Raw genomic sequence first — 27,775 nt, 5'->3', positions numbered from 1 at the left:
ATTAATTGCGTTGTTTTTTCTATTCTACACTTTCACCTGTAGCCAATAGCTTTTGGGTAATGACCAGAAGAAATCAGATCAAGGATACAAGTGGCTGAAATGAGTTTCCTTCAGAGTGTGGCTGGGCTCACCTTTAGAAATAGAGTAAGGAGCCTTGAATATCTGAATGGAGCTCGGAGTAAAGTTGCTGCACTTCATGTTCAGAGGAGTCGGGGCTCATGTGGTTCGGGGCATTTGATAAGAATATCTCCTGGATGCTTCCCTGTGGAGGTTTTCCAGGCATGTCCAACTGGGAGAAGAACGGACTCAGAACGCGAAACACAATAAACACTTTATACTGTGCACTTTATGTGGGAGACATTTTCACACTCTAAGCTCCAAAAATAAAGAAACAGCAACTTCAATTTTAGATTTTAAGAGCCACATAATTGTTTTATTATTGTTTATGTGATTCGTGTTGACTTAATCACCGCATATTAAAAAAACAAAAAACACATGATGACCATACTCAAGAACAAGTGATATCTCAGTGCAAAATTATTATTGAATATACGAAAAATTGTTTAGACCGACGCTTTGACTGACACGGGGAGGAGGCGGAAGGCTGTGACGCAGTCGATGAGCCAGGTGGAGGGAGCTGACCACACCTTACCTCGCCTCACTACTGCCGGCTTGTGGGGGCCCTGGGGGTCAAAGATGATGTACTGGGTGCAGAGGGCCTGGTCGGAGCCTGGCAGCGCGTGGTAGGCGGCGGCACTCAGGGTTTGTGTCACATCGCTGTCAGGCTTGGGCTGCCGGCTCAGGAGTTGACCTCCTCCTTCCTGGAGCAGCTTGGTGAGCTCGCCTTTGGAAGGCGCCTTAAAGGAGCCAAGGAGGAAGAAGAAGCAGCCATCGAAGAGTGGCGGGAGCTGCAAAAGATGAATGATTAGAAAACAAACAAATGTGAGCATTGGTGAGCCTAATAAAATCAAAACACTATATTATCTTCTTTCATTCAGTCCGTCACTCCATCCAGCACCAGAAAAAAAACTCCTTGTGAGAACAGTGGTGAAAGGATTACAGTCTCCCCTTTTGTTCATTATGAAGTTAAACGCTGAATCATTTCCTCACCAATAAATCTTATCTTATTACCAAGTGTCTGCGTGGATGCTTTGTATTTACTTCTTTGCGGCAAAGCCAGGAGACATTTTATCAGCACCATTCTCCAGGCAAAATCTGAACCACTAAGCATTGCCGTTTAAAGCAGCAGTGAATTAGGCTGCTGGAGACTGCTCTATTCACAGCATCAGTGAACTCAACTGTTTTGGGGTGTTAACTGGCTCCCTCAAGAGTTTCTAGTAAGACCGTTCTTTGTCTACACTTTGGTTGGATTTCACTTGTCTTAATACAAACAATGCCTATAAGAAGTATTCACTACCCTCTGACGTTTTCATATTTCATTGTTTTACTAGTTGAATTTTTGACAATAATCAACAGAAAAAAGACGATGTCAAACTGTAATCAAATTTCTACAAATCTTGCTAAACTAGGTTCACTAGGTATAAAAACACAATTATAGGTATTCACCACCCCCAATATTTAGTAGAGGCGCCTTTAGCAGCAAGTACAGACTTGAGTGTGTGTAACTAGGTCTGTATGAGCATCGCCATCTAGACAATGCAGTGTGTCCCCATTCTTCTTTGTAAGAACAGCAAACGCTCTGTCAAGGTTCATGGGGACTGGTAAGGGAGCTGTTGATGTTCATGTTCTGCACAAATTCTTGTTTGGATTTCGGTCTTGCAGGACATGAATGCTGTTGATATTTTAGATTTGTTTGGAGTAGTTGTCTTTCTGAAAAATAAATACTCTCCGAGATCACAGTTCTCTTAATAGACTGCAGCAAGTTTTTCTCCAGGATTTTGTTTTTTTTAGTATTTTGCTGTATTCATTTTACTCTCCACCCTCACAAGCCCTTATAGGGGTTGCTGCAAAGAAGCATCCCCACAACATCATCCTCATAACATGTATGCTGTTGGATAATACCTAGTCTCGCTTTGCCAGACCCTCCTCCAAAGCAAGCTGAAGGAGAGCCTGGCTACTCCACAGAGCATTACGGGATGGGAGGAAAACGTGCTCTGGTTTTATGGCATTTCTTTAAACCAAATCAGAATTGTCATGGGTGGTGCTAAACTCTGCACAGAGCCGCTGAAAAATAATCATGTGAGAGAAAACTCAGATTGGACAGATAGTCTAGCAAGCTGTCTCAATTTACCTTGCAGAGATCTGAGGAGCAGTCAACCATAGTCCTCATAAATTCACCAAATTTAAAATTCCAACACAAAGAAAGCGGAAGGAAACGGAAAATACACGCATCCAGTGGAATTTCCTGCAGCACCGGAGCAATCCAGGAAGTGGAACGCATAGGATATAGACTAGATAATACCAAACATAGCCGCAGATACGGCCTAAAACCATGCCTTCCATTAATGGTATTTTTCCATTAGTCTTTTTGCACGCGTTTGTGTCCGTCCGTCCGTCCGTTTATATTTCTACAATTTAAGTATTTCGTTTTTTCCCGATTAGTGTCAAAAAAAGCCAAATTACACTTTGAGTTTCAAAGCAAAAAACATGAAAAAGTCCCAGGGATTTCTTTTTATGGCACTCTATGCTGCTGAACAATAACCATGTGTCACTGTCGGAAAAAGCTAATTTTCCCCAAGGACAGAGGGTCTAGACAATCTATACTCGTATATTTTATGCGTTTGTTTGTATGCTTCACACTTACCAAGCTACATCTGTTGACGCGGCTGCGCTGGGGGCCTTCTCCCGCTTCATGCTCAGTTTCGGGCATCCTCCTGCCTGCCTGCAGACATGCCTCCACCCCTGGCATCAAAGAGAAAGAAAAAAAAATTAAAGCTACAGCTAATTATGTGAGTGTGACAAGGCAATTGAGAATGGAGGATAACAAAGCTCACGTCTGTTTTATCACAAGTTGGAAGATTTCAAGTATTGGCAGAGCTGCAGTTGTTGACAGAGAAAGATGCCCACAGCATGATGGAGTTAATGATGCAACCCTTGTTTAAAGTATCTCAAGCTTAAGCAGAATTTGAGCGTCATCTCTTTCTCTCGTCTCTTAAGGTTTTAGGGAGTCAATTGATAACTGTGTGACAGCCATCATCCCGGCATTTTTTGAGGTAAAAAAAGAATCTTTTGTCTTTATCCTTACAAAAAATCATCTTGAAAGACGCAAAAACACACATTTTAATGACCCCTCACTGTCACGGATAAAACACGCTTCAGTACATGGCACAGATCACAGTGCTGCTTTTCCCCGTAAGTGTTTTATTACTGAATATCATTTGTTTGGGGTATACAAAAAAAAAACACAATTTAAAGGTTGCACATCTAAGCACATTAATCTAGATTTGATTGAAAATACTGCAGTTTGTTTTAAAAAAGGATGTGAAATAGATCGGAGTGTAAGGCTTGGCCTGAATAACTTTTTTGATTATAAACGTGCAGAGACTTCTCGCAACACTTCCAACTTTGAGAGATGCAAACGGTCCCACAGACCTAATACACATAAGCAAAGTATCAACATTTCACCAAACCCATGTGATTCATTTCACCTTCAGTTGCAGTTTAGTGTAACACACACATTTACCCTTATCTGTTCATCTTTCCATATCTTGCAGCTGAAAGCAACTGTATGTCTGTGTACACCTTGTCACAATACAGCACCTTGTAACAAAACAGCAAATTACACACATACAGTTTCATACACGCAAAATATCCAGAACATGGGGTTGAGTGTAATTATATTCCTTCATCCCCCTTAATTACAGCTTTCATTCACAGAGACCATGCCAGAGGTTTGGGAAGAGAAGAGGGGAGATACTGGGGTTAATCGCTCCGGACCATGACGCTTAATGCTGAAGAGCCATTAGCAAGTTTGCTAATTACATTCACAAAGACTGAATGCAGAAAACATCTCAACCCTTTCCTTCCTGAGTTAGTGAAAGCAAATTAACCCACTTCCTTGAATAACCAAGAGACTAACTGGAGAAGTGGGTATCCTCTCATTATGAGGACAACCACTGGAGACTAGGGCTTGACTGATGTGAAATTCTGAAGGCCCATACTCACACTTCAGGGTAAAGATGGGGTACAATGGCTCATTCTTTATCGATAGTCAGTATCCTAAAAACCAGCCACTGTATTCAGGTGTGCACAGATGGCATAGCAGCTAAACAACGGCCCACAGTTGAGTCCATGGTTCAATCCCTCGTAGCAATGCATCTGGCAGGGCTACTGTACATGTCTAATAGGGCAGGCGTTCAGGTGAAGCCTTTCCCTGGAACCCGAAAAAAAGCAGCTTGTGTGTATCAGGAGGAAGCACATGGGTGCACACATCCTCCCTGGGCCCAACAGTGGGAGTAGCAGTGACAAAAATCAAAGTACAGGGAAATAAGTCATCACAAATTGGAAAATAAATGGGAGCGAGGAAGGGATAAAATATATTAAAAAAGGAACAGTGCACTTTTTTGCATTCTTTCCAAGAGTGAAATGAGAAGAATAATCTCATCTCAAAAAGTGCGGCGCTGCAGTCAGGACTTGGTTGGCCTATTTCAGCATAAAGACTGGAGTCAGAGGGACACAATTTGCCCGGCTCTGTCCAAAGTGAAAAAATATGCCTGACAACACCTTTACACAACGTATATGGTTTGTTTAACCCATACAAGAACAGAAATTAAAACAATCTGTGCGGAACTTCTTTGCAGTATCTCCTGCTATAGCACAGAGTTGCTTATGTATAGGTTACACAAATATGATACAACATGTTTATTAGTGAGCTCCAGATGTCTTGTTTGTTTTGTTTTTTCTCCTGCCTTCAGTCTTTAAGCTAAGCTAGCGTGACACGACACATCCTGGCTCCAGTTTGGACATTGGGATTAATATCCATCTCCTAAACTCAAATAAGTATATTTCCAAAAATGTTAAACTATTTCTTTAAAGCGTAACTCTCGCCAAAATGCAACCTAGGGTCTTTTTGTGAATGTACCCGAGTCAAACGTTTTTCGGTCAAATGGCCTTTTGAATGGGAGTGCTAGGGGCACTTTTAGGCTAGCCTTAAAATAGCTATTTTTAAAACATTAAGAAGGCTCGACACAACATGAAACTTTGCTCGAAGTACGACCAGGGTCTCTACACCTTAACGAAAGCATTGACAACATTGTTTGTGTACACAGAGTTTACTAAAAAGGGAGGTTTTGAGCAACTCACTGTAGCTGTTGTTCTTCCGGTCGCCGTCTATCGAGCCAGCCAAAAATAGTCAAGGGAGGAGAGTAAAGATGGAAAGCTCCAAAAGCTTAGTTCCATATGAATGCACGGATAATTCGTGGTTTTGTCGTTAGTGAAACGCAATATTGACCTTGTAGTTGAAAAAGGAACCTCATATAGGAATGACATTTCCTCCTATGGAGTCCGTTCATTCGCATTCTGACAGCCTATTTTTGACTGGGAAAATGGCAGATAGCGTAAACAACAACTGCTAACATGAGTTGCTCAAAACCTTTTTTCGTAAACTCCGGGTACACAAACAATGTTGTCAATGCTTTCGTTAAGGTGTAGAGCCCCTGGCGATACTTCAAGCTAAGTTGCATGTTGTGTCGAGCCTTCTTAGTGTTTTAAAAATAGCTATTTTGAGGCTAGCATAAAAGTGCCCCTAGCACTCCCATTCAAAAGGCCATTTGACCAAAAAACGAAAATACGGTAAATCTTAAAAGTGGCGATTCTGTCCTAAATATGCTTTTAAACACAAGTTTCACTCGGATACATTCACAAAAAGACCCTAGGTTGCATTTTGGCGAGAGTTACGCTTTAAGTGATAGGTGCATGATGGACAAAAGGATTTAAACCATTGTTTTATCTTATCAATGAAAGCTTAGTTAAGACTTTTAGTTGGATTTGAGCCCTCATAGGCAGGATGAAGTTGATTTTCATGGTGAGTTTCAAATACAAAACGGAAGCTGCTTTTCTAAGAACAATGTGTTGCAATGAAACGTAAGACCAATAAAGAGGTAAGCTTGGGCTTGGCCTAGTTGACAGCGGTGGCATACAAAAGCAGAGGACAGGGAGAACTCAGCTGCACACTCAAAAAACAAGGACAGAGACAGACAAGATGCCACGATAACTGTCATGAGGGAGACAAGCTGTGTCAAGTGCTCAGCCTGCATGGAGAAAACAGAAGGGAAGGGGCTGAATATGGTCCAAGCACACACAATCTTATACAGAGTGACACAACCACACACCTAAACACACACATTCAAACTTGAAATGGGTTACTGGCAGAGTCATGCCGTTTCACCACAGACAGACAGACAGACAAACAGGCAGACAGGCGCTACTGACGGATATACCATTCAAGGGCACACCAAGGTGCCAGAAAACTCTTTGACAGCAAGTCTTTTCTGCAAATCTGCTTGTTGACTTGGTTCAAGGATGCCAGGGAGACTGGCTGGGAATAACAATTGTTTAGCTAAGTATTCTTCTTGGTATACACTAAAAGAGTTAGACATCTTTTCATCGCTAGTAATATTGAAGCCTTGAGGTGCATTGATTCGGAGATCTCTACCCACAAGCTCTATTTAGCTGTCCGACATGTAAGCAGGTACGTGCACAGGTTTGCACACAGCAGAGGGCACAAACAATTTACCTAAAAATTGCTGGATGAAAAAATGTTCTTATGTTTCCCAGGACATTCTATGTGTTGACAAAAATAAAAAAAGTATTGCATTTAGTTCTTATTCTAAACACAGAGCCTGAATTCACCTGAAAGGCTGCAGAGAGGAAATACAAGATCGAATGTCTAAGACTAGTTTGGTACTGAGGAGGAATTAACACTGGAGCCACAGTAGGACTTACAATTATTTTTATCTGATATGTACGATAACCCAAAGAATAAAAAATATCCTCATGTTTCCAGTAATGTTAGCATGCCATAGTCACCAACTGCTAGCCTGACAAGCCAGACCCACATGCAAATTACATTTTTTGAATTGAATTGAATTGAAATTACATTTGCTGCCGATAGGGTGCGTCTAGATTTCTAGGCTAACCAACTGCACATTATCCAACACAACTCCATTGTAGGCTTTTCCTGAGATAGAGGTGGCATGTAAAATGTTCTTTGGGATTGAGAGAAGAGCACAAAACCCATAAAATTACTCCAAACTGCTTGTGCAGCACAATCCATTTGTTCTGCACTGTGGTTCCAATATTTACCTTGCAGAGTTTTCACTTGTTCTACTGTCTAATTTGCCAAGAGTCACTACTGCAGCAGACACAACCTCAAATGCAGATGGAAGTACTCTTTCTATGGTCAGAGCCCCCTTGAATGACTTAGTCGACTGAATATGAATGTGATCTTGTTGGTAGCTTAAAAAACACAACAGGTTTACTATTAAAATAGATAATCAAATCTAGCCGTTTCCCCGTTTCCAGTCTTATTGCTAAGCTATGCTAACCAGCTGTCGGAAGTAGCTTCATATTTGACAGGCAGACATGGGAGTGGCATCGATCTTCTTAACTAACTCTTAACAAGAAGAAAAATAAGCGTATTTTCTGAAATAAATGTTAAAGCCATCTGCATTGAATTAATGACTGTCAGAAATAAAAAGGAGCTGAGCACAATACATATCCAAATGTAACTGTCATTCATTGTCATGGTGAAATCTAATCTCTCCGTTAGAAGCCCCTGAAGTCTAGGAGATAAGGAAAATATTTGAGTTTTGGATCTATAGCAAAAATTATTTGGCTGAACAATAGTTGGATTCATACTGAATGAAGTGTATTGACTGTCTTTCCTTTGTGGCAAAAATATGGCATTTTTTTTTTCCAGCCACAGATTCTGCTTTAAGGAAAGCTGTCACGGGCTACTGTTACCTGTTTTGACTATGTGGTCACATACACTTCAATTGTGTTTTGACTAATATGAATGACAGTAGTGGTAGGTCAGGGTGAACTCATTACCATTGCAGTTTAAAACAGTAAGCTGGGCCAAGCTTAGGCTACATTTAACATTTAGGATACCTGGATACAATTTGCTACAGTGTGACTGCAGTAGGCTATTACCCAGGTTCCAACAGCAATACTGTTTAACATGACATCAAATAATAGCCTCCACAGAAAAATACTCCAGCTGATGGCTCACTCCATACTCACAGCTGAATTTGACAACCCAGCAGCCAGCAAGAAGACCCAGGAGGGTGGAGTTGGTGATGGGCATGTTTCCTTCTGGCACCACGACATGGCTCACTGGGGGAAGAAACAAACAGTACCCAAATTGAACTCGCACACACACAAAAATGGTGTCATATTTGATTTGTATTAATCAAATAGGCCTACATCTTCTGATGAACTTGAACACTTAAATGTTTGGACGAGAGATACCCATGGCTGAGGCCCAGCTCATGCGAAGAAATAGAGTTATTGCAGTAGCCTATATAGTGTCACCATCTTAGCATGCTAACATTTGTCCAGCTGAGGATGATGGAAATGTAGTTTTCAAGGTATTTAATCAGAAAACAAAGTGCAAAATTTTGACTTGATGATTGAAAAGATGGCAAAGACATTACAATTAATCCTGAGGGGGACATGAATGTCTGTCTCTTTCAATATCACTATATTAAATGTACTGTATATGCTCAATTCAACGCTTGTGCATTACATCAGACAAAACTATGGATGTGTAAAACATATGAAAAACAGGTGTTTTAACTGAAATAATTCATTTTGGCTACAGAGTTTTGTAAAAAGGATAACAACACAATTCCACTTGAATCAACTGCAGAAGAGGACAAATATTTAGGGTTTTGATTCTTGGTTTATCCCCCAAATATAGTGCACGTTTCACTAATTTGCTTACTTTGCCTGGGTGAACAGGTAAGCTTACTGCAAACCTGTCAAACTGTTCATGGCAACAAAACAAAAGGCCATGTGACAGCTTATTTCATAAATTGCTTTAGGCGATAATTATAGGTTAACTAAAATTGAAATAGAAGCTTATTGCCTCTTCATTCAACAAGTGAGCGTGGTTGACAAGTACAAAATGAGCATAATTATATCGCCAGGGCAAAACCTTATACATTGTTTATTGAACGTGAATTTGTAGCCTCAAGTTCAAAATGTAAACATCATTCTCTGAAAGCACCAACTTTCACCCCTCCGGTCAGAAGGGGGCAGGTTGTAAGAAACGCTAGTGTTTTTCATTAGTGCTTATTCATCACCCTGGCAGTAACTCCAAACATATTAAGAGGAATGATTTAAATTACTTTTGCTCCCTGGTGCTCTCCCAGCCATTACTATGCAACAGTGAAGGAGCTGCTGTATCACAATGACGTATACAGCTCTAAAAGCACTAAGTTACAGTTTAACATTCATGAGTGATAACGCTCAAGCACCTACTCTTGGCTTTTACAATACAAAGGAGTCTGTGTAAAGGAAGTAAAGCCTGGCTGTGAAGAAAACTCAGAAATCCCATCTCTATAGTGGTGAAAGTACTGTATATAATCTTCATAACAAACACCATGATCAAGGCAAGACACTACCTCATGGCCACATACCCTTTGGGTGCTTGAACCTGCAATTTACCCATCTAATACATTTCTCAGAGTGTTTGGCAGTGAACAAACTTACCAGCCACGGTCCCAATGTAACAGCAATAGGCTGGTAGCTGCAGTTAATTTGCAGTGTTGCTCAGAGCCTATGTGCTTCAAACAACATTAAAAAGCAATCATATGCGACCGGTATTCTAAGAGGGTTCGCCTGAAACATTGAGGAAATTTAAGCCACAGAAAGGAGGTGTTTCTGCACCGCACAAACACTACCTGAGCCAGAAAAGGTGTCGGCCATCCTCCCTCCGAGTAGCTCTCCCAGTTTTGACACTTGAAGCTGTTCTGCCTGCGACAGCTTGCTGGCCAGAAACACCACCATTTCATCCCTCCTCACACAGTCGCTCACCTAAGGAAGGATATAAGAACATGGTTTAGAAATATTTAGGCCTAGAATGCAAGCATATTAGTACTCTAGGGGTAAACAATTTCAAGGGAAATAAGAAATAGAAAAATCATATCTTCATGTAGACGTACCATAGAGAGACTGGCTGAGGGGCTCAGAGATGTATTAGCATATTGGGTTCCTTCTGAGGCTTCTTTGAAAATCGCCAGCATCTCTAAACTCACTGCGTAATCAGCAGGCCGCTTCCCATACAGATTACTGTGAAGAAGAAAATTCAAAAGATAGTGTGTCAGTGTCTCACAAGATGCATACACCTGTGTTTTTATGCCTTTGCAGCAATGCAAACCATCTGGTGACCAAAGGGACAGTCGGACATGTTAAAACAAACTACCACAGGCATACTGCCAAAAAACTAAAAGATTTACTTATTTTATTTACTTCGATTTGTTCACCGAAAACTACATCAACACAATCATAAAAGAAGGTCAAAATGTGCAGCAAGGTGTTGTTGTGTAGTTGTATGTTAATTATTCAAGTCAGGTCTGAAAATAGCCAAAATAGTTTTTTCTCTTCAAGTGGCCAATGTTTTTTTAAATGTATGGGTACTTCATTTTATTTGAAACACATTATGTAAAGTAGGGTTTACATTAGGTAGAGCTTGTGACTCTGTATGACACATAAGCCCTTTTCACATTGCCCTTTGCCCCAGGGGTAAGGGAGCGGTTAGTTTGGGGCTAAGAAAGCGTTCACACTGGCACGATCTTGGCACATTCCACATTCCAAGTTCTACAATGTTAACATCAGTTACATGTCCAACTGACACTTACTGTAACCCAGGGCTAGTAGAAGTGCAGTAAGAATCATATAGACCTGGGCTTAGGTTAAATCCTGGGCTAAGAGAATGCAGTGTGAAAAGGGCTATAGTGATACAATACTGTTGATAAATAATGGTTAAAAATCCCATTGTCCTGAAATGCAAAAGAGGTCTGTAAGCTAACATTAAAATATAAAATAACATTAGAAATGAGGCAAAATATGCAAAGACTTAATTGTTTTTAATCTCTTTAATTCTACTTTACCCTACACTACCTTAACTTACACTATTTTTTCAGAAAACCATAACAAAAAAATAATACTAATAGAAATCCAAAAGCCAAATTACAAAGTGTTGCAAATAAGGTGACAACTTGATAAATGTTTACAAAAAAAAAAAAAAATATGTTATACTTGACCAGGTTGAAATACATCGTAATGTAAAAAGAGATGTTAAAGAGGATACTTGAATCAGCCAGGCCTATTCTATTATTTCTCTGTCTGCCATATTTTAAGGAAATTTGGACTCTGGCACAGATAAAAGGTCTCTGCCCAAGGATCTCAAAGTCTCTGCCCAAGGATCTTAAATAATGATCGTTTTCATACTTGGCAAAAAAAAAATCATGAAGAAAATCATGCCTTTAACCACATAATAATCTGCCAAAGTACCACCGGCCAGTGAACACTGAGCCAGTGAGCAATATTCCCTTTTCAAATTGTATCCTCTTGTTCCTATCTCTTCGCAACTAGCAAGAGACTTAATTATTTTTAATCCTAAATCGAACTAATTAACAATTATCATATCTGGAACCAAACTGGCCTTACAACGTACAAAGTTTTACAGATACTAACGCAGCATTGATGTTACTATGAGGTCCAAAGCAAAGTCTTCTCCAACAAGATCATTCCGTCATTTCATTTCATCACTTCAACAATTGGTGCAAATTTGGTTTTTAATCACTGGCCAAACAGGACACAAAGAAAATCAATATTTGCCAGTCCAAAGCTCTGAGAAAAACTATTTGGCAATGTCACACCCTGCTCATTCTGTGAAACTGTGCACCCATGTGTGTCATTCACTTGTTGGAGCATAATTGTGTCATCTGAGGGTGAGCTGAAATCTGTGTTCTACTTCATTCCTAGGCCATGTCCCTATACAACACACTAGACTCGCTGCATGCAAAGGAAAATCTCATGACTGCATATCATTACTGAAAAGTGCTGACTTTTTAGCACATACGCTTTCTCAATTACAAGGCTTTATCAGGTGAGAGCATTACCTTTACATATTTATTATTGCTATTTAACTGCGATACCCTCAGTACAAAGTAGGTGTAATGGAGGGTTAGCATCATTATAAAAGCACCACTTTGAGACTCAAAGAGATGAAACTGCGACCACCCCTGGTGACAATAGGTATATTGAAGAAACACTTTTAAAGTAAGTATCTTTAAGTTTGAGAGAGCTGCATGAAACTAAACTGAGGTCACCTTGAGGAAAGAGGGAGAGGAGAAACGAATGAAGGAAAGCACATAGAGGAAGAGAGGAGACCGAGAGAAGAACCAAGCCCAGCAGGTCGTCTCTAAAAGATTAGGCGTCAGCAAAGATAACACCTGGGGGACAATTAATAGGTCCACTGGTCCATAAAATATTTCATTTGGATTCATACCCCCAACCCCACAAATACAAACAAACATAAAATGTCCCTGATACTTAGACATATGCACACACAAGCCGGTTTACACAGCTGCACGTGAGAAGAATATGTGAAGAAAAATAATAAAGCGTGAAAAATTGTGCTAGAGGTGAAAAAAAATAAAGCGTGAAAAATTGTACTAGAGGTAAAGCCACAAACACTCTCCCACAAGCCTCTGCATTAAGTACACAAGTGGGAGGAAGGCGGTGGTGGTTCTAGAGGATACCCACTGTAACCATGGCTCTTATTCTAACTGGGAGGAGGAGATTCAAATATTAATTTTGAGCTGAACACAAATACCGAATTTAGTTCAACATAACATCAATACTCTCCTCCTACCCTCACCTATGGTCATGAAGGCTGGGTCATGACCGAAAGAACGAGATCCAGGGTACAAGCGGCCGAAATGGGTTTCCTCAGGAGGGTGGCTGGCGTCTCCCTTAGAGATAGGGTGAGAAACTCGGAGGAGCTCGGAGTAGAGCCGCTGCTCCTTCGCGTCGAAAGGAGCCAGTTGAGGTGGTTCGGGCATCTGGTAAGGATGCCCGCTGGGCGCCTCCCTAGGGAGGTTTTCCAGGCACGTCCAGCTGGGAGGAGGCCTCGGGGAAGACCCAGGACTAGGTGGAGGGATTATATCTCCAACCTGGCCTGGGAACGCCTCGGGATCCCCCAGTCAGAGCTGGTTAATGTGGCTCGGGAAAGGGAAGTTTGGGGTCCCCTGCTGGAGCTGCTACCCCCGCGACCCGTTACCGGATAAGCGGAAGAAGATGGATGGATGGATAACATCAATACTAATAATATTAACAGCCTTTTATTCATGCCTAATTACCTACTCTCAGGAACTGCTACTGTGCCTGGTCTGTAGGCTTTAAACACACTTCTTTAACTGTATCTAAATGGATTTAATTATGAAAACATCTACAATTCTACTCAAACGCACTTGTCCTCAAAGAATGCCATATGCTAAGATGGTATAAGGTCAGTTCAAAATTCAAGCCAAGCTTATGCACACCCAACAGCTGACAGAGCTTTTGAACTATGTCAGCTCAGCAGTATGTCTTGAAAGGAGTCATAAGTCTAATGATGGAAACACGTGGCGAGCAACTGATGAGGCAGAGGGTGAGGCCTGACTGCATTTTTAATCAAAAGGTTCATTAGTTACACTTCCTTCTTAAACAATTCACTCTTAACTTGTCCTGATGGTTGGATCAACTGAGTGTTACAGTTTATAGTTGATGATGTAGTGCATGACTCATCCAACGCCTACATTTAACCCTGTAAAGTCATGCGAGTATAGAACTGTGATTGTTATGCAGATGCCCTTCTTCAATACCAAACTGCGTACAATCACAAATAGTCGAGAGTAAGGCTTGCAACACTTTGCTTGATTCAAACCAATGACAATGTTTTAAACGTTGTCATGTCGGTGTTAAAATGGCATCATCCAGTCAAGGTGAAAACATGGTCTCATCTTATTGCAAAGCAATGCTAATCAAATTAAACTGAATATCTAATGTAATGTCTAGATCAAAGTGTTTTATGCATATTTGTACTGTATTCATTAATATAACACATAATATAATAACAATAATAACTATTTGTATAGCACCTTTCAGACAAGAAATGCAGCACAAAGTATTGCTGTAGTGATACTAATGAATGGCTAATACTAGGATATATATACGTGGTAAACACAGTTACCATTCATTACCAACATTTGGAGACTCATTGATTTTTTACCGTTTGACTCTGTGTGTACAATTATACCGATTCGATGCCAGTGCGAGGAACACAGGTGATGTTAATCAATGTCTGTATGGATTTAGTGCTTCGGGCTTTGGATGGTCATTAGGACTTAGCCAATTCAAATGTTTGTTTTTCCCATCAACACAAGTAGATTTTAATACTGTGCTGCATTTACATGAACTTAATAGTAACAATCTAAAAAACTATAGTATGATCAGGAAAATAGTCATCAGTAAAGTACACAATATTTGTAGTAAATGTATAATATATACAAAATACCAGCATGGTCCTTTAAGTTTGGGAACATAACATACTGTATGGTACCAGCTAGCACCTTGCAGACCTCATTTAATGTGCTGCACCGGTAGATCTTTATGCTTACAGGACTGAGACTTATAGTCAGAAGCCCTGCTATGCAGCTTCTGAGAAAATGCTTAAACCCTGTTGTTTTTTGAGATAACAGGGAATCGTTGAATGTATAAATATTTTTATTCACTTTAATGTGCCTGTTTTAAGACTTTCGTCAGAATTTCTAATAACCTGCACAGCAAGTCAAATGCTTGCGCTTGATCGAAAGTGGACTCACAGTCACTGATTTAGAGTTCAGGGTCCAAATAATAAACAAATGCAGTCCAATCATTTAAACCTAATGTGCATACACACAGAGGAACAATGAAAATCTGCTAAACCTGTATTTCCAAACCACAAGCTGTGTGCCAACCATTCCATTAGGGATTGCATTAGCAGATGCCTTGGTTTGCCTCTTGTGCGCATATGTGTGTGTGAGAGAGGCTTGGATGCATGCATTCTTGCAACATCCTGACAGACAGGTAAGTAAATGTAAGACCTGGCAATCGGGGCCCATCAAAGCAACGAGACAAGCACAGTGAAATGAGGACAGGCGAAGACAGAGGATGATTGGTTTAAAATGATCCCAAAGAGAGTGCTTACCAACCAACATATGACCAACATACCGACCCTAATCAACTACTCTATTGATCACACTTATTAACCAGCATCCTGTACCTCATTATGAATATTGTGCTACCCATCTACTCTGCCTCCATAGGCCAAAAAACGCTGATACGGCATCAACTGATTGACCAGGAACTAATCAGCATCAGTCGATTTTCTTACATCTATCCACCTACATGCTGCACTAATGCACGCTTGTCTTTAAAAATAAAGGGCTGAATGCCTGGCACACTGATTGGGAAACAGGCACTTGACAATTTATTGTAGAAGTGGAAAATAAGCACTGGTCCAGTATAACAGAAGAGTCTTTATGATGTAATGCCATGAAATACAACAGCAGTGCAATACATATTACCTTACCTTAAATGTTTTTGTTGGGATTTCTACTAGTTAAAAGGTGTTAGTAATATTTTGTCCAGCTCATTTATTTACAGATATCACAAATTACTGTAATCCAATACAATGTCACAAACTACCTCACTGACACAGTCCCAACAACAATTTAAAGTTTCACAAATTGTCTCAAAGGTAGGTTTTAATACAATACTATTTTATTAGATTCATAGTGTTTTTGTTTATCTGTCACTCATGGTAGTACACACATTGTGGAGCCTTCATACACAACAGCCTCTTAAACTATAACAAATATCAATATTGATCATCACATTATTCATAATAATATTGTATTCAAAAACACACAAATAGTCAAGATTTTAACATTTAGGAGAAACATTCAGCATTCTTAAAAACATTATTGTCTTTGTCCAGCAGCCGTGCACAGCTGTGTTTTCATATGTGTGGAAGCTGCTGCATTTTCCCCAGTGGTGATCAAAACTATAGCTTATGTTATGTTCTATATGAAGTTTTCATGTGGCTGGGACCAGATGCCAAGTACCAGGTTAAAGGTTCTCTTTTCAAACAAAAATTTTCTTTTCAGGTCAGACTCGGTCATCACTTGAAGATTTTCACAAAGACCAGTGCCAAGCAAAACACACCATTTGATTCGTTTGACGTGAAGCTACCCTTTTTTTGAGAGCCACTCTGTCTGCAGTACTGTATGCAGGATATAAGTGTGATGTGCATCTCACCTGTAAAAACAATAAACTCAAGGTAAGAAAAAAAACACTTAAAGTGACTTACAGTACGTTCTGCGAGGCTCCAAGCTGCAGCAGCAGTTTGACAATGGCCGTGTGTCCGTTCCTCACAGCATCGTGGAGCGGAGAGTCGTTTTCATAGCCAGGCGTATTCAACAGGGCTCCCCTTGAGACCAACACGTCCACGACCGCCAGGTGACCCAGGTTACATGCTTCATGCTGGAACAAATAGTAATGCTCAGAAGTGATCCTGCTCTGCTTTGATCTGGTTTCTCTCTCTTATTCTCAAAACACAGCCTCATTCGCCGTATGCATTCTAGAGTCTCATCCATTTTCAATCACTAATTTCTATCTTTGTTTCCAGTTGATACTATTTTAGGTGAGGTTGTGCTTCAAAGAGTTACAATGAATATGAACCTTTGTAGGGGAATGTTTCAGATGGAATGTATAGTTCTTCCTTGGGGTGTTTGGAATATATACCCATCAGATATTACATCGTGATCACACTTCACTAGTTTTGTAGAATGTAACTCGTGCCGAGAGATCTGACAAAATAAAAGAAAAACTTCAACATTATCCTGTGCTTTTTTTAATTACCACAATTGACAAGTTAAAGAGTGAAAGTGAATTGGGCAGCTGAGAATTTTATGGTAAAGGGAGGGAGGTCTAGATGATTGTAGCATGTCATGTTCCCAGCTTTCTCAGATAAATACAAGTCTGTCAAATATTAAGATGTCATGCTCTGAGCTTATTGGTAGCAATTTCAAAGATCAGCCACAAACTGTCCAGTTTTGACGGCAAGTAGCCACATAAAGTGCTGCATAAGAGTGGCAAACACTCAGCCGCTCGTTCTCAAAGGAAAGAAATGGCTCAGGCAACACTGAAGTTTGTTATGCAGGCAACTTTAGGCATAATTGTTGAAAGAGCATGTGCCTACATATTTTTGGGGAAGCCAGCATGCATAAAAAAAACTGGTGGCACTTACAGTAAATGATCCATTCTGGAGGCCTCAATTTCTGGCATTCAATAAACTTTACTAGCTAACTTCAAGTCAAACAAAGTCTTTGTGGCTATGTATGTTTCCCAACACTACAGATTATTCTAATGCTGTTGGTTGCAGTTCAAGATAGGCTTAATGCAAAGAGAAACGGTACAAACAACCTCACACGGCAGAAAAAGGTGTTAGGATGCAGAAATCTTTTTATAAATAGAGCTACTCAGACAGGAACTGAGCATGTTGGTTTACTAGAGAAGACAATACGATAAATAGTAAATGGCAAGATGTTGGCCAGAGAAGAAAAGCCACAGTGAAAAGCTTTGTGTTGAAAAATGTTTTGCCGTCAGAGTCTGACGAACCACAAAGTAACTGTGTGTAAAATATGACAATATTATTGACAAGCAACCCACCAGTGTAGATAAACTATGTTAAGAATTGTGGTTTTGATGATTGTTGTTTTTGTCACCAAGATTTTCCACACAACAAATAAAGCTTTTAGATAAATCACTTGGTATATTAGTCTTACCAGAGGTGTCCACCCAGCATTATCCTTCAGGTTAGGGTCAGCCCCCTGGTCCAGCAGTTCCTTGACAGCCTCTACATCTCCCTGCAGGACCCGGAGAGAACAGAGAAGACCGGAGAAGGTCAGAATTGCAGACCTGTAAACGCAACCCTTCAAACACTGCAGCTGATCCCAGTGTACCAAAGCGCCGCTGTTTATCAATCACACTCCACTGTGGGCCATTGATTATCTTGTCTGGGATCCAGAAGGGGATTATGGCTATGTTTACAAGAATTACTGCAAAACAGTTTATTCTCAACAGACAGGAACATGGCTGTCCGATCATCTGAAGACTATGTTTAACTGAGGGGGAAAACCCCACAGAAAGAGAAGACAATTAAACTAGCAGATTTATCTTTGATGCATTTTGAAAGAAACTAAAAGATAATGAAAAAAAATTAAAAGGGCCAAGTTTGCACCGCGTAATATATGCATTTTAACTTTAAATGCTGTCACTTTACTGCAGAAATGTTTTAAATTTGCATTTGTAAAATGCAACAGAAAATGGAGTGTAGGAAATAAGGAGAATTATTCCGAAACCTCTTGACCTTTATAGCAGCTAGGTGCAGCAGGGTCTCTCCCTTGTGGTTCCTCTTCATAACCGCAGGGCTCCCTGAGGTGGGCCGTCCAACAGATGCACCAGGAGATTTTCTACCAACAGTGGCTAGGACAGAGGGGCTGTCTCCTTGCTTTTGTCCTGAGTTTTTAACGCTCTTATCACACCTGGGGCTTGCTGGAGAAAGAGGGTTAAGCACAGCTGGTGACATCTGTGATATTCTCCGCCTGCTTGGGGAAGCCCTGGGCCTTTTTGGTGTGGTCTCCAATGTGATAACCTTCTCCTCTACTCTGGATCTTTTTGATGAATGCTTTGGGGGAGATACGGTGTCCTGTTTTTCAGGACAGGCTGTATTGTCATGCTGACGGACACTGTCCAACATTCTCTGACCAGACTGGGTTTGGTCATTGAGTACAGTGATGTTGCGTCCTAAGAGACTCTCTCTCATGGTGCTTCTGCTAGAGCAGACTTCATTAGTACTCCCCTGTGGCACTTCAGGCTGAGGCTCGTCAGACGTGACAGCAGGGCTTCGGAAGGAAACTCTCTTACTGGACCTCCTTGCCCCTTCAGCACAGGGCTGCTCCTTTTCCTTTAAAGCATCTACTTCCTTGGTGATCCCCCATTGCTGGTTTATAGCCTCCAGCCTGTTCTTCTTCATCTTCTGCTTGGTCTGTTTTCGTGTGGTCCTAGTGGCTCCTTGCACTGACACCTTCCTGCTGGCAGCATTTTTCTTAATTGACCTCTTCTTCCTGTTCTCATTTTTGCATCTTTGAGAACAAGAAGAGCCAGAGTCTTGGGAGGACGAGGTGAAATTGAAAACTGACAGGTCCTGGCATTGAGCAGTAAGGGTGTCTGGCTGTGCAGCGGCTGTTTCTCCAGAAGACGTGCTCGCCGGTACAGTGACCTCTGAAGGCTTCTCCACCATGCAGCGTACCTTGCGGCTACGGGGGCTGAACCAGATCTTAAAGTTTTTCTTGTGTTTAAAGACAGGGCTTTGAGGTTGTGTTTGAATCTCGGCTAGAGGGGAGTCTGCAATGAGGTGTGAGAAGAAGAAAAAAAACACAGTTTCAACAAACCAAAAGTTCTATATTTTTTAATTGTAAATTGCTGTCAAAAGGGCTCTTTGTATTTGTAATTACCTTGCATCTGTTGAGATGAAAAAAAGAATAACACCAGACCTTAAAATGATGCACTCTCGACTAATAATACTGACATTTGACAGAAGTAGACGTGCCCAATCAACTTTTTAAACCTTTAGCCATTTCTGTGTAAATCTGGACAGCCTGCAGATGTGTTCACATTTTAACTACAGGGCTTAGAAAGTTGCGCTGTAGTTCTTTGTCAAAGCTGAGCTCTGTCCGCAAAACTAAACACTACCATAGTTAATTGCACTGCATAATTACTGTCATTACCGGGACGCTGGATGGGCTATAAAGATAATAAAGTACAGAAACAAGCCACTAATACTGTCATTCAGAGATTAGATTGGTGGATGAAAATGTTAAATGTTGTCAACAATTAAAGGGAGTGTGGGCAGATGAGCGTGGGGAGAAAGATAATGAATAAGACACACAGATTTGAGAAGATAAATTGTTAATTATGCTTTCAAGCTGCTAAATAATGGCTACCATCTACCTGGTTGTTCTATGGGATTGAGCAGGGACTCCAAACCACAGAAGAGCTGTATGATGCTGCTGAGCTGTCTGTTCATTTGGATGTCCTTCACCCACGCAGGACTCTGACACACGACACAGCCATCTCCTGCCCGGGGGCCAGCACAGGACCTGAGCAATACACATATCTTGGATTAGGAGTTTTTGCTTCCCAGTGCAGTAAGAAAAAACACAATGAGCTTATTGATTTACCTTTTAAGGCCATTTAGTCACAGAGAAGTTCAAGAGAAGGAATAAATTAAGGCTATAGATTATGCCTATAGGGACATTCACTGCATTCAAGACTTTCAACACTGTAAAGCATGCATTTTGCAATATTTATCAGTATTTCATCGCAAAAGAAATAAGCCCCCAACTATCATAAAAAAGTAAATTTTATTTTCCATATCCCTCATATGTATGAAATGCCTGTAACAATGCTGTTAAGGTTGTCACTTGGCTTGAATACTCACATGAATGATTATTATTACTGATTAGTTGACCAACAACATTTTAATCTGCTAATCACATACACCTATAATTAAGTAATTACTATATATTTTTTAATATATAGGGAATAAAATTATACTAAACTAAGCCACTGCTCAAGTCTGAGAGGGGGAAGCAAAAGACCTTCTTCGCTGTGGACATTTTGATTTGTAGTAGCAGGAAAAGCATACCGTTGGTGTTGAATTCAAAAATTTTATTTGGCTTCATTCCCTTTAAGTGTGCCAGTGAAACAGCATGCACAATCCTGGCAATAATAATAATAATAATAATAATAATATATACTGGTAAATCTGCAAGGGGAAATTACAATGTTTTCACTCTGTTATTACACACAGGCCTGAATTACACACACATGCTCAGCACCTATACATGCACTAATGGAGAGATGTCAGAGTGAGGGAGCTGCCCATGGAAAGGCGCCCCAAGCAGTTGGGGGTTCAGTGCTTTGCTCAAGAGCACCTTGGCAGTGCCCAGGAGGTGAACTGGCACCTCTCCAGCTACCAGTCCACCACCATACTTTGGTCCGTATGGGGACTTGAACCAGCAAACCTTCGGTTCCTAACACCAACTCCCTACTGACTGAGCTACTGCCACCCCGAAGTAGCACACCTAGTCTATATTGAATAGAGCTAGGGATGTCCCGATCAGGTTTTTTTGCCTCCGAGTCCGAGTCATTTGATTTTGAGTATCTACCGATACAGAGTCCCGATCCGATACTTCTATAATAATTCAACTTTATAATATCTCCAGACCGCAGACATACTCACGCTTTCCGCTTCAAGCTGCTTCCGTGTTCTACTTTGCCGGCATTTAACCAATAGCGTCTCTGCAACAAAGTGATGTCATGCCGCACGCGTTGCTGTTTCTGTGTGGAGTCAAAAGGGTCTAACTCTGTGCCACCGCATAACTACAGATGTGTTAAAAAATAATGAGAATATATATACATATATATCCGAGTCCTGATCGGGAGGTAACGTCCGATTCCGATCGAGTCTGAAACCACGTGATCGGGCCCGATTTCCGATCACGTGATCGGATCTGGACATCCCTAAATAGAGCTACAACTAACATTATTAGTTCCACCTTTGTTTGACAAATAAAACTGTCCACCATGAGACAGGTCTATTGTAAGTGAGAATTTCAGAGTAAAATACATTTAGCTGAGGTTACATTACCTGCACAGCATATGCTCACATATTCCTAGACACACAGGTTCCGTCATTAAATTTGAGCTGGAAAAAGACAAAACATTTAAAAATGGTCAGTACAGTCAGAGGCAAGACCACCTCCACCACACTGAGCATTGGTGGTGCCCCCCAGGACTGTGTGCTCAGTCCACTGTTGTTCACCCTCCAGACCCACAAATGGATGAACAGGGAGACTGAAAAGTAGCCATACTATACATAGGTGACTTTTGAGCAAATATAAAGTAACAATTTCAAATGGGTATCCGTCAGTGGAACGCGCATGACTTGCCATTCATAATTGGCATACCATTTATAATGAAGTTTTAGCTCACCAAATAAAGGACCTTGGGTGTTGAGTAAAAGCCCAGCAGCAGAGAGCCTGAATGGCATTTCAGACCCTACATAGAGAGTACATTTACCATAACCTTTGCATCTGAATAGCTGCCAGCACTGTCTCACAGACAAGTCTTTACCCTCTACCCGCTACTTCAGCTGCTATGTGTAGTGTGTGCTGATACGGGTTGTATATTGTTTTCATTAATCTACGATGTATTATCGTGTTTACCCTGTGTCTTTTATAATGCTGCATCGCCATGCACTTAACTGTGTCTCTGTGCTCCTGTGTTATTGTTGCACAATAGTTTTTAGAAATGTCATTCCACTATGGTACAAATATTGTATTTATTTGTTTCAACAATCCAGAGTTAGCTCAATAGCCACATTTCATCAACAGTCCCCGGGCAGAAAAAACCCCAAATGAGATATGGTATCAAATGTTATAATCCAGACAGTGGGTAACGTTACAGAGAATAAACATTATGTATTTAAACATCTGGCATTTTTCCAGTTTCTTTGCTTTTCTGCAAACGGCTTAAGCGTTACGTTTCCACTTAACGTTATTGTGACGAACCTTACAAAGCTAACGTTATTTTGAATGATAACTTTAACGGTTAACGTCTAGCCTAGTTACTAGTATTTACTAGTAAATTAGCTAAATTACCGTTAAGCGAACACCAATCTCTAAAATAATTGATTAACGTAAGCCTATAATCGTTCGTACCGGTGAAATACTGTTCAATTAACGTTAACGTTAGTTAACTTAAACTAGCTATATTGCAAAAAGGTGTTGCTGACAACTTCAACATCTGTGTTAGCTTACTAACGTTAGGTGTGCATTCTTGAGGCATCTTCCTCTAGCATGCCAATGAACCCAGTTTAGTTTGACAAACAAATGTGTAACATTAACGTTAGATAGCTAGGTTAAATGGTACTGGTTGTCACGTTTATGTTATAGTTAACTTTAGGCAAAAAGGACATACCGTTAACAGTAACATTAACGTTAATGTTAACTTAACGTGCTAACGTTACCTCCCGAACATAGCTCACGTCTACAGTAACGTTAAATTACCATTTGGAGCAAAGTAGCAGTCGTCGAAAGTTCGCAACAGCTTCCTTAGTGTTCCTCCAATCATTTGTCTGCACGAGGGCATCATTTTCCATTATTTAAAGAAATGTTATGTGTCTCCTGGCTGCTCTATTATAACTTTGCTTATGAATTACGATTGCAAAACAAGCTGAGCTTGCTTCCGGGCTACTTGCATCTCCCGCCAAAGCTTTACGGAAGTAATAGACAGTTAAAGGGAAGTAACCGTTGTCACTGCCCGATGTGAGTCGAGTGCAGATGTGAGTCGCGCATGCTCAGATTTAAACTGTTTACGGCATAACGTGTCATACTGAAATTTGTGAACTCTATAAAATAATAAACGTTTATCTTTACATACAATAGAAGATGGTAATCATTTCAAAAACGTTGTAGCTATCTATGACTGTTTGGTTGCTAACGTTAGCTCAAAATGCCATTCAAGTGACAGCCTTTGTTGTGTTTGATTGCTAACTTTTAGCTTGCAGTCATTTCAAAAACGTTGTAGCTATCTATGACTGTTTGATTGCTAACGTTAGCTCAAAACGCCATTAAGTCACAGCCTTTATTGTGTTTGATTGCTAACTTGTAGCCAGCAGCAGCAGTCATTTCAAAAACGTTTTAGCTATCTATAATTGTTTGATTGCTAACGTTAGCTCATAGACTGTGCGTTAGCTCAAAAAGCCGTTAGCATCTTGTAGGCTACTTGTCGCAAAGTGACGCATGCGCGACTTACATCTGCACTCGACTCACATCGGGCAGTAACAATCGTAACCAGCGATGGTTGCCAAAACCACGGCAATGACGTAGTTTGGGTCCTCTTAATACATCCATGCCCCCACCACCCACAAGCACGACGAGGTGGAAGGAATTTTATTTCTCTCAACAACAAAAAAAAGTAAAATCCGTAGTCGAAAGTTACTTTATTTCTGAATACAAATACGCAATTTAACCGCAACACAGAAGCTAATATTTGTAATATAGTCATAACAAATTAGCTGGAATGTTAGTGGTTTAGGTCTACCATATAGCAGCAAAATCAAACTTGAATGTGATCTGGTGCTCAAACCATAGACTGTATAACATAAGAAAATCATGTAGGCCTACAATAGGCAAATAAACAGTAGTTTTGAAAATAGCTTTATTAGAATAATACAAGATGATTCAGGCCACATGTGAAAAAAAATATTGAGTTCTGAGTTTATAGAATTCTGAAATTAAAGTCATAATTCTGAGATTAAAGTCATAATTCTGACTTTTTTCTCAGAATTCTGACTTTAAACTCAGAACTCAATACATTGTCACATGTGGCCCTAATACGCTTCCATATAGGCACAATTACATGTACTTTAGATAAAAAAATAACATTTAGTTTAGTGTGTGTGTGCTTTAAGATGATGTAAAATCGTGTTTTGCAATGTTTGGTCAAAATGAAAATTATTCTAAATAGAGAATACAGTGTTTTTTTATTTACTCTGTTATAATAATCTATAAATAAGCAGTGACCCACCCACAGAGAACAATTAAAAGTCTATATGATTCATCCTATCCTTCATAAATATTAAGCTGTGTGACGTGTTAGATAAGACACTTCAATGTATATCAACATGTTCCACGTGCATGTATGTGTGCATATCCCCTTCTACTTTTAATTAATAGTTGCCCTTTATGTGATTAGTCAAGACACTTTCGAAACAGAATCAGTATTTTGAAAACATTAATGGCTTAAACTCTTATTTTTCACATATATAGTAAGGGCAGACTTACTATAAACACATATTGCGCTTTATTTTATAGTGGACACAGACAAAATGGTTAAGGAAAGATGGCAGTCAGCTCTATGTTTCTACTGCTTTAATGGAGTCCAGGTCATCACATTCATCTTCGCTGTCAAGTGATATGGATTCCATCCCGATCTTATCCATGGCAAAGTTGATGAAGACCTGTGAAGGTTCAGTAATAATTTAAGCGTCATGCCAATATTAAAAACAATTATTTTTCTCTGAACTCCATAATTTTAGTTAATCTGCTGGTCAATTTCCCTCCCGGATCCCCCTCTCTTCATTCTGCCAATGGTATCTTCTAATCCCAGAGCCCCAGAAGGGCAGAGTAGTTGAAGACTATCAGCACTGGCTGCATATGAAGCTCATGGATTCTCTCCCCAACTCATATTCCATTTATTTCCCCTCAGGCATACCCTCTGTCAGTTTCCCTCTGCCTCTTTTTTAAACTTTTTCAACTCAGTCTTTCACTCCCAACTCAGCTTTCTTCTGTCTCTGCATCCCCTCCCACCCTCTCTCTTTTTTTCTCATCTCCTGTCCCTTTTTTCTGTCCCTCGCTGCCATCCACCCACCCCTACAAAGCCTCACACTAGTTCTCCTTCGGTCTCTGTTTATGTCCTGTCTCTTTTTCTCACCTCATCCAGTGTGGTCTGGCTCACAGAGAAGTGTTTGATCTGCAGAGCATTCTTGTTGGACTCCAGCTGGTCGAAGATGTCAGCCACCCCTCCAGGAGCAATTGGTACATGGTACTCCACCATAGAGGAGTGCTGATCCTGTGTATTGAGAAATAATGCAGAAGAAAAGGGTTAAATATTCTGAAATATGATCTCTGTGTAACCAAAATTCTGTAAAACACAGTGAGCAGCTGTTTATACCAGTTTCAGCAAACTAAACATCAAACACATATCACCAAAATACAATTCCCAGCTTGCTAAACAATGATACTGGTATAGCAGGGATTTGAGTATCTAAATAACTATATAAAATAATAATATATAATATATAAAGTCATGCTTCTTACATGCTCATCATCATACATACAATACATACAACTTCAGTGTATTGCTATGCAATGTATACTTTTCTCTCCTCTCTACCAAGTACTCTTTACTTCTTGGATAGCTAGCAAAGCTCACCTTGAGATAAGTGCTGGGGAATTGGCGCCGCATGAAGCCAGTGATTGCCTCTGCGTCACAGGAGGCCTCGGCCAAGTACATCTTCACAGTGAACCCACTGCCGAACCTGCACAAAAGAGATTTTATGAACAAAGCACTGTGGTATTACATGTCTGAGGGGTGGGGGTGAGGTGGTGTGTGTGTGTGTGTGTGTGTGTGTGTGTGTGTGTGTGTGTGTGTTCTACCTAGTACGTACCTACGGCGTAAATTCAACGCAGAACCATAAATCAAGCTTTACAAGTAAAATTGAGCATTCAGTTGCGCAAAGGACCACAGAGGGGGAAGAATAGGAGGTTGTAGGTGCAGGGTGGGGAGAGCAGTAACAGCTAAATTGGAGGACGAGCAGAGGTCACTAACCTGTTCTTAATGTGCTGCAGGGAGCCCAGGCAACGGAACTGACCTTTCACCATGATGGCAAGACGGCTGCACAGTGCCTCACACTCCTCCATGCTGAAAGACGGAGACAAGGAGAGAAAGATAAAAGGTCACACTAGGACCCTTCTGAGCATACAGCAATTAGCCATTAGTAATTACAGTACATGCCAAAAATACATTTAGTACTTATCCTAGTATCCTACAGTATATTGTGGGGGGGAAAGCCCACCTTACTTTCTTTACCTGTAGTTGTAGCCCTAATCCTAAACAATTTGTGTATTTAAAATATTAGAATTTTATCAGTGATGACAGACTGTAGCAAGTGTATGTATCAGGTGTATGTATTTCACATTTCACTTCATTAACCTGTGAGAGGTGAGGACCACAGCACATTTTCCTTTCACTTCTTCAGAGATGATTTTCCACAGGTGACGCTTGGTGCGAGGGTCCATGCCAGAGCTTGGCTCATCCTGCGGAGAGAGGAGGAATGAGGAAGGTTGAAATCAAGATGAAGAGATCAAGGGAAAACAAGAAGTTAATTGAGGAGGGCAGTGTTTTGCAAAAGGTGTGCAGTACATACTGTAGGAGAAGGGAAAAACAAGGGCAGGGTGGACGAGAAAGAGTAGACACAAATGTATAATTGCAAAATAGGATGGGAGATGGGAGGCAAAGTGTTAAAGACAAAGTAGCCTCGCATTGCCAGACCATCTCCACAGCACTGCAAAGGAAGGTCTGGCTGGTCCACACCAACATTCAGGGATGGGAGAAAATCATGCTCTGGTTTATTGGCATTTCTTTAAACTAATCACAATTGTCTTGGGCGGCGCTAAGAGCCGGGTGCAGCAACAGTGCCTCTGCAAAATAGCCTCAGGAATGAACTTGTTTTGGTGGAACATGTGCACGTAGGGAGGCGAACTCTGGAATTAAAATGGCTGTCGAGTGTGTGATGAGAATTTTACTCAAAAAAAGGATAAACATAATTAGCTCGGAGGATGTTTCCCAAATTGACCAGAGTTTAGAATGCCAACACCAAGAGAGCGGAATATGAGGGACATCCAGCGGAACCTCCGGTGGCACAGGAACAATCACGTAAATGAAATGTCAACGATATAACAAAAACAATGAAGGAAAGTGATGAAATGGATAGAGTTGAGGATTCAAGGAAGGAGAGAGAGGAAGACAAGGGAGGATTTGTTAGAGACATAAGGTAGAAGTAAAGCTGAAAGCTAATGGGGAAGACCAC

General features: G+C 40.6%; 3 protein-coding genes across 5 annotated transcripts in view; 1 reads left to right on the top strand and 2 right to left on the bottom strand.

The window, feature by feature from the left end:
* The window catches only part of vwc2l (von Willebrand factor C domain containing 2 like), a 40,351-nt gene extending 32,213 nt beyond the window's left edge, over positions 1-8,138 (top strand). Inside the window, exon 7 of the transcript XR_004105017.2 lies at positions 8,127-8,138. The gene's annotated coding sequence lies outside the window, so the exon portion shown is untranslated. The remainder of the gene's footprint in view (positions 1-8,126) is intronic.
* bard1 (BRCA1 associated RING domain 1) lies at positions 405-23,405 on the bottom strand. Of its 2 annotated transcripts, XM_031300129.2 has the most exons (11): positions 23,190-23,405; positions 21,770-21,826; positions 20,068-20,216; positions 18,425-19,461; positions 17,841-17,921; positions 16,364-16,536; positions 10,128-10,254; positions 9,867-9,999; positions 8,203-8,295; positions 2,765-2,862; positions 405-908 (listed from the first exon to the last, which is right to left on the bottom strand). In XM_031300129.2, exons 1-11 carry the CDS (start codon positions 23,279-23,281, stop codon positions 564-566), a joined length of 2,385 nt encoding a protein of 794 aa, XP_031155989.1. In that variant the 5' UTR covers positions 23,282-23,405; the 3' UTR covers positions 405-563. The 2 variants fall into 2 exon arrangements, with proteins under 2 accessions (XP_031155989.1, XP_031155995.1); XM_031300135.2 differs by lacking the exon at positions 21,770-21,826 and having other exon boundaries at positions 23,190-23,399.
* Positions 23,406-24,669: 1,264 nt separating this feature from the next.
* Positions 24,670-27,775, bottom strand: part of abca12 (ATP-binding cassette, sub-family A (ABC1), member 12) — a 68,218-nt gene continuing 65,112 nt past the window's right edge. For both annotated transcript variants that reach the window (XM_036003872.1, XM_031300119.2), the window contains exons 67-71: positions 26,899-27,002; positions 26,515-26,607; positions 26,119-26,224; positions 25,618-25,755; positions 24,670-25,144 (exon numbers count right to left, since the gene is read on the bottom strand). In XM_036003872.1, the coding sequence (XP_035859765.1) occupies positions 25,040-25,144; positions 25,618-25,755; positions 26,119-26,224; positions 26,515-26,607; positions 26,899-27,002 (546 nt within the window). In that variant the 3' untranslated portion in view covers positions 24,670-25,039. The remainder of the gene's footprint in view (positions 25,145-25,617; positions 25,756-26,118; positions 26,225-26,514; positions 26,608-26,898; positions 27,003-27,775) is intronic.

The sequence above is a fragment of the Sander lucioperca genome, chromosome 8, assembly GCF_008315115.2.
Source record: "Sander lucioperca isolate FBNREF2018 chromosome 8, SLUC_FBN_1.2, whole genome shotgun sequence".
Taxonomy (NCBI): domain Eukaryota; kingdom Metazoa; phylum Chordata; class Actinopteri; order Perciformes; family Percidae; genus Sander; species Sander lucioperca.
This window is presented reverse-complemented; position numbering and strand designations above follow the sequence as displayed.

Bases quoted from the DNA above. Each gene is read 5' to 3' on its own strand.
- bard1 (XM_031300129.2), bottom strand. From the start codon at position 23,281: ATGGAAAATGATGCCCTCGTGCAGACAAATGATTGGAGGAACACTAAG. The intron at 8,296-9,866 runs GTAGTGTTTGTG...TTCTTCCCCCAG, and splicing joins CGACACCTTTTCTGGCTCAG to TGAGCCATGTCGTGGTGCCA. The intron at 2,863-8,202 runs GTGAGTATGGAG...CTTTGATGCCAG, and splicing joins CTGGGTTGTCAAATTCAGCT to GGGTGGAGGCATGTCTGCAG.